Source organism: Mercurialis annua, linkage group LG8, assembly GCF_937616625.2.
Source record: "Mercurialis annua linkage group LG8, ddMerAnnu1.2, whole genome shotgun sequence".
NCBI classification, from domain to species: Eukaryota; Viridiplantae; Streptophyta; class Magnoliopsida; order Malpighiales; family Euphorbiaceae; genus Mercurialis; species Mercurialis annua.
In genome coordinates, this window is record NC_065577.1 from 33,059,563 (window position 1) to 33,066,495 (window position 6,933).

Consider the following 6,933-nt stretch of genomic DNA (forward strand, 5'->3'; position numbering starts at 1 on the left):
ACAAGCATAGCCGCCATTCCTCCTTAAACTAATCTGAAACCTCATCATCATTCATCAACTCCTTTCGTTCGTTAGTTTCGGTAAGTAATCGTTTAACTTATTTCTTTGTTTCGATATCGTCAATTACGGTTCTTGATTCCTATCTCTTTGTATAAGCTGTAATCCGATTGTTCTTTGACGAACGTTCAATCTCTCCGTTCATTGCCGTTACGAGTCTCCGTATTCTTGATAGTTTGCTACGGTTTCTTATGTCTGTATTGCTGCCATTATTTGGTGTGTGTAACTTTACTTGTGCTAGGGTAGAGATCGATTTTGCATGAGTTGTGTTTGCCTAATCGTTGTGTTGTTGGCCATCGTCGGACTCGACCATAAATTCTGTCATCGCCGTGAAATTGCCATGATGGTTGTGACATGTTCTTGATCTCATTCTTGTTAGTTAGGTGATGATCCTAAATTGTTTGTGATGATAGAGGAATCAAGACTAGGTTTAATATTGGTTTTAGTTTCATGAAAATTTGCAGCAATGGTGATGGCGGGTTTGGCTTCTGTTTGAATTAGAGAAGATAACAAATAGGCTATATAAGTCCCTAAAGTGTTTGTTTAGTTTAAATTAATTCCTTAAGTTGTTGTAACTATAGTTTTGGTTCTCGATTATAACTTTTGTTCTTATTTCGTATTATAACATGTAACTTGAAAACATAGATTATTTTATAATCCAAATTAATATAATTACTCGGGTAATTATAGTTAAATTTGTTTTACACGTCAATTTGGCTAAATTACAATTTAGCCCCTAAAGTTTCGAAAAACTTATTTAAGTTAAGTTTTATCTTTGGATCCTTGTTTTGATAATAAATAATTAATTTCGTTTTCGAATATCAAATTTGGCTAAATTACAGTTTAGTCCCTAAACTTTTATAAACTTAAAATGGTTAAGTTTTAGTTGTAACTTGGGTTACTTGAATTTGAAGTTATTGAATTCTACTTTAAAAATAGATAATTATTTTATCAGGTATTTTAATTTATAAACTCGGGTTTATAATTTAATAAACTTTTGGATCGGGTTAGACTTTGGTCGCCCAACAAGTGGGAAGAAGTTTGGTAGTTTTTAATAACTCGGCTGACTCACTGATAAGGATTTTAACTTGGGTTAATTTAAATTATTTTTACGAGTCACTCTAAATATGTTTATATGATTTGTACTCTATAACTTGGGTTATTTTGGAATGCATTTAATATAAGTGTTTATTAAATGTGACTTGTTATTGTGTGTGCTAGTCCTATGTGGTGTCTAGTACTCTTTAGAGTTAGGGTCTGTTTTTAATTATGATTTTATTATTTTTCGACCCGTCGACTGTTCGTACTTCAGAGGCGAACCAGAGTTAGATTGCTTGTCAGTTTCACGTGGAATAGCAAGCAGTGAGTTAATAACTCTATTTACCTCTTTATTAAGCAAATGTTACATTTTGTATATATATACGTATAAATAGCTTTTGAACTGTTTTTAGCATTGTGGATTTGATTTGGAACGTGCTACTCGATGGGCATCAGCGGGAATGCGTGCACACCGGTAATGATTATTATGGTATCGAGGTAGGTTTGAGATACCTCTCACCTTAGTGAGGGCACCGGTGGAAGATACGTCTTCTGGGCTCACTATTTTATTAAGTGATAGTTGGGGATCGGTTATTGAGATACGTCTCACCGAAACGAAAATGGATTTAGAATCGTGGTTTACAGTTTCATTGATAATCCATAATGAAAATGTTTTATTAAACGTTTTAAAGGTTTTTAACTTAATAAATGTAAATAGTTATATAAACTCTACTCAGTAAATCTGACCCCGTTGTTTTCCCAAATTTTCCAGGTTTGTGATTTGAGCGTTTGATCGATCTCTGTTTCTTCATTCTCGGAGGTTCCTTATTTATTTCAGAATTAAGTGTCGAACTATTTTAAAACTCTTAGACCGCAGTAGTATTCAGATTACTTATGTTTTAGACCGATTTTGTTGGAATGGTTCAACTGTTATTTTATCAGTATTGGCATGTTTGCAATGTTTATGATTTTCATTTATATTGCTGTACTAGTGGAGATTATATTTGAGATAAGCATCTTTGAATATATGTGCTTTATGTACTGCTGGACTAGGCTGAAGTCTTGGTTGCCCCCGAGCATGTGGTTTTCAGCAGGTACATCGTTTCAAATATTATAAGTTGGTTATCCGCAAGGCTAGCTACGGGTTTTGGTACAGCCATACCCATACCCTAGCGCCGGTCACGATTCATGAAAATGGATCGTGACAGGAAACAAGCTGGCGGCGCCGCCAGTGATACTGGCGTCATGATGGTGGCGCCAGTGTATCTGTGGCACGCGACCTACGGTGCTTATTTCTGCCTATTCTGGTTTGATTTCTGATGATTTTTACCCTATTTTTTTATCTTTCTGTGCTTTCAAGAGAGAGATGTGTTCCATACTTCCGGGAACTTTGTGGATGCGGGTATCTGGTACGGTGCTTTGTCTAGTGTTGTTTGTTCTCGAGTAGATGCTACGTGTTTCGTCCGTCTTGCCAGCGATTTGTTTTATGCGGTAAGGATCTGTGACGGCGTTTCTTTGCGTGCGCTAATGGAGAGGTGGATGGATACCACACATACTTTTCACTTGTTGGTTGGATAGCTAACAGTAACTCTTTTGGATTTCTCGATGATCACGGGGATGACTTTTGGAGGTCTGCCTGTGCCTTTTGACGGTGGTTTGGGGTTTTACGCTCAGAGAGATACGTATATCTACGAGATGCTGGGTTTTGTGCCGGAGATGAACGGTTGAAGTCTTCGACATCCTGAGTTGTACGAGTAGTTCGTGAAGGATTCCGTCTTTCTGGGATGTGGCCTATTGTACACGTAAGTTCTTTTATCGCTTTTTAACTGCATTATGTTCTCGATTTTGTTATCTTAGCTTGTTTTTCTTTTATTTCAGATCTGGGCCATCCAAATGGGCCTTCTAACTTATTTTGGTGTCCTTCCGGGGTTAGGATACCTTATGTTGAGGTTCTGGGACTTTTCACGCACTCTAATGCAGAGTTAGGGAGCTGAGTGCAGAGGCCGGCTAAACGAGCTAGCGTAGATAAATGTGAGTACTGAACTCTATATTTGAATTATTCTGAGTGTTATTTGCGATATTGACCCCCCGCTTTATTATAGCAGATGGATACTACTTGGAACACTCCGCCCGGAGCTCGTTGGCCTCGGTGGGTACAAGGTGCTGTGGAGAGATCGGGCATGAGTTATCTGATGCATGGCCCAATATATAGGTCCTGGTTTCTGGGGGAGCGTGTTCTACATTGGTGGGGTGGCCTAGTGCTCGTATGGTCCTTGTTGGACCTCCGTGTACAAGAGTTTGTGAATTTTTCTTTAGGACATCCAGCGTGTATGAGTGGGCCCGAGATTAAATGCTCCTCCTAGGACGGGATGTAAAAATACGAGTTGCCAAGATGTCAAAACTGTGAAGCTACACATTTTTCAAAAAGGGGTTGTGAAAGATTATCAAGTCTGGGTTTTTTATGGGGAGGGAAATGTTTTAAATCCCTGTCCTGTTGCACAGCTACCGGAGTATGAAGTTGACATGGAATATGATGGGGTGACGATTTCAGTTCTTTTTAGAGAATGGTTATCGATGCTTCCGGTGAAAAAGTAGTGTTCACGGAGGAGGACCCGAATAATGAAGCTAAACAATTTTATGATATGATGCGTGCGGCCAAAGAACCTGTATGCCCCGGTAATAGCAAACACTTTCCTTTGTCTGCAGTTGTTAAAATATTGGACATTAAATGTCGACATAATGGGTCAGTAGCTTTAGTAGATGGTGTGACCGAATTTATACAAGAGCTTCTCCCAGAGGACAACAAGATGCCAAAAAACTTTGCTGAAATAAAGAAGTTGGTTAAAGGTCTTGGGTTTCCGGTTGAGGCTATCGATTACTGCTTACATAACTACATGATTTATTGAGGGAGGACGCGGGGTTAACGCGATGCAAAATTTGCAATTTCGAACGGTGGAAGCCTCCCCCCCAAAGGAAATGCTGTGAAAAGACGAGTTAGCGTGCCTCATAGGAAAATTTTTTATTTTCCTATAACTCCGAGGCTGTAGAGGTTGTACGCTTCTAAAGCAACTGCCAAGTATATGCCGTGACTCGCAAAGCATGAGATGGTTGATGAAAAGATGTGCCACCCGTTAAACTCTCCGGCATGGAAACGTTTTAGTGAGCTGCATATAGAGCTTGCTGATGAAGTTCGAAATATCAGATTAGGCTTGTGTACTGATGGGTTTCAACCATTTGGTGGCTTCGGGCAATGGTATTCATCATGGCCAGTAATTGTGACACCCTACAATCTCCCCCAGGGATGTGCAGGAACGATGAGTTCATGTTTTTAATAGTTCTTGTCCCTAGGCCTAGAAATCCTAAACAACAAATGGATGTTTTCCTACATCCGTTGATAGTTAAGCTGAATCAATTGTGGGAATTTGGAGTTAAGAAATTCAACGTTCATAATAGGCAGAATTTCCAATTGAAAGCGGCACTTATTTGGACAATTAATGATTTTTCCTATTATTCCATGTTGTCTGGGTGGAGCACATCTATGAGACTAGCTTGCCCACACTGCATGGAAAATACAGATGCATTCTTGCTCACAGAGAGTAGGAAACAGTCGTGGTTTTACAGTCATACAAAGTTCTTGCATCGGAATCACAATTACTGTCGTAATACTACTGATTTCTGAAAAGGGGTATGCGAGTGTAAAAGGTTCAGACAGCTGAAAACCGGAGAGAAATTGTTGGCACAAGTGGACAGTTTGGGGTTTATGAAGGCTTATGAAATTGGTCTGCGACAAATAATGCGGTGAAATCAAAAGATTATGGTTAGAATAAAAAAAAGCATCTTCTGAGATTTTCCGTATTGGAAAATAAATCTCATTCGTCATAATCTCGATGTCATGCACATTGAGAAAATTTTATTAGACAACATTTTCAATAATGTGCTAAATATCCCCGTGAAAACAAAAGACCATGCAAAATTTTGAGAAGAGTTGAATGACATATGTGATCGGCCTGAGTTAGCAAAAGATCCGGGCACTGGGAGATTTTCTAAGGCGACGTATGCTTTGGACAGGGACAAAAAAAAGGCTTTATTTGAGTGGATTAAGTTAATAGAGTTTCCATATGGCTATGTGTCCAACTTGTCCATATGTGTAGATCCAATCGGTTTAAAAATGCATGGAATGAAAAGTCACGACTGCCATATTTTTATGCAACGACTTCTGTCAATCGCTCTCCGTGAGATTTTACCGAAGGAAGTGTGGGATCCTTTAGCATAGTTGAGTATCTTTTTTCGTGAGTTAACTTCCACGTCGCTGACAGAGGAAGATCTTAAACGTATGAGGCTTCACATCCCTAAGATATTGTGCAAGATGCAACGTATTTTCCCACCCAACTTTTTTGACTCAATGGAACATCTACTCATACCAAGCTATGATGGCAAGGCCGGTTCGGTATCATTGGATGTGTCCATTTGAAAGGTAATTTTTCTGAATTTTCCCAATTCAGTTTATCAGTATATTAGCATGCAATGATTAGTATCTGTGAGGAGTGGAAACAAATATTTGAGAGAACTGGAAAAGAAGGTCACCAATAAAGGCAGGGAGGATGGAAGCATTAGTAGCGGATACCTGCAAGAAGAAACAGCAAAATTTGCAGCTTATTACTTTTCAGAAGGTGACCCAATGATACCTGAGCGGCTACAAAGGAATGAAGTGTCTGATATTGAAGTCAACGACTATGTCGACAAGCTATCTATTTTCAAGCCGCACAGGCAACCAGTGGGTGCTTGCCGCAAGAAATATCTTGAAGATGATGAGATTATTGTTGCCCAGACATATGTTCTTTTGAATTGTCCTGAAATTGAAAATTACAGAGAGTAAGCTTCAATACAGCTGTCAATGTAATTAATAATGTTTCAGCTTCTAATTATTGTTTTCTTCTCAATAATAGGGTTTTTGAAGCCGAGTTGCGCGTAAGAAACCCCAAAATTAGCAACTTGCAAATTGAAGCGAAGTTCAAAAGTGACTTTGCCCTCTAGTTTCAACAATATGTAAGAATTTTACAAAATATCTCGATTCCTTCAATAAAATGTTCCGATTTATAATACATTCAAACACTACAGGTTCAAGATCCAACTGTCTGTACCAATCCCTTCATTCTTAGTCTCGCAAAGGGACCTCTTTAGATCAGTTAGAACATTTAAGGGTTACTGTGTAAACGGATTAAAATTTCAGACTCAAGCTTATGGAGAGGAACAACTAACGATGAATAGTGGAGTCTGCATTAAGGGAACCCAATATGTCGAAAGCGAAAATGACTTTTATGTAGTCCAGATAGACATAATTGAGTTAGAGTATCCTACGCTTCCAATGAAGACGATTGTCTTATTTAAATGCGAGCGGTTCGATCCAACGCAAAATTCTGGCACAATTAGTAACAAATACAACATTGTGTATATTAATAACAGAAAGAGATACAATAAGTATGAACCTTTCATCTTAGCCGAACAGGCCGACCAAGTTCATTATCTGCCATATCCGGAAAAAAAATGATAAATTAATGTGGAGGGCAGTTTGCAAGATAAAGGCGCGATCCGAACTTGACATGCCCGAGGGGATTATCCCGGACTTTCAAGATGAAATAGAAGAAAATCCTCTTATTGTTGCAACGGACGACAATCCGACATATTTGGCTGATCGGAATGGATAAGCTGAAGAAGATGCGTTGTTCGTCTCCTGTTGAAGATAAAGAAGCTGAATTTCTCCCATCCTCGTGAGACGAAGATGAAAACTAAGAACTTTAGTATCGTAGAGTACAATTTATGTATTTTTGCAACTTAGGT

At 38.7% G+C, this 6,933-nt stretch overlaps 1 protein-coding gene across 1 annotated transcript; it reads left to right on the plus strand.

Annotated features, from left to right (window-relative positions):
* Nucleotides 1-4,345: 4,345 nt before the first annotated feature.
* Nucleotides 4,346-6,643, plus strand: LOC126661927 (uncharacterized). Its single transcript, XM_050355809.1, has 7 exons — nucleotides 4,346-4,691; nucleotides 4,779-4,874; nucleotides 5,112-5,255; nucleotides 5,412-5,537; nucleotides 5,628-5,967; nucleotides 6,042-6,104; nucleotides 6,214-6,643. Exons 1-7 carry the CDS (start codon nucleotides 4,346-4,348, stop codon nucleotides 6,641-6,643), a joined length of 1,545 nt encoding a protein of 514 aa, XP_050211766.1.
* The last annotated feature ends 290 nt before the right edge of the window (nucleotides 6,644-6,933 follow it).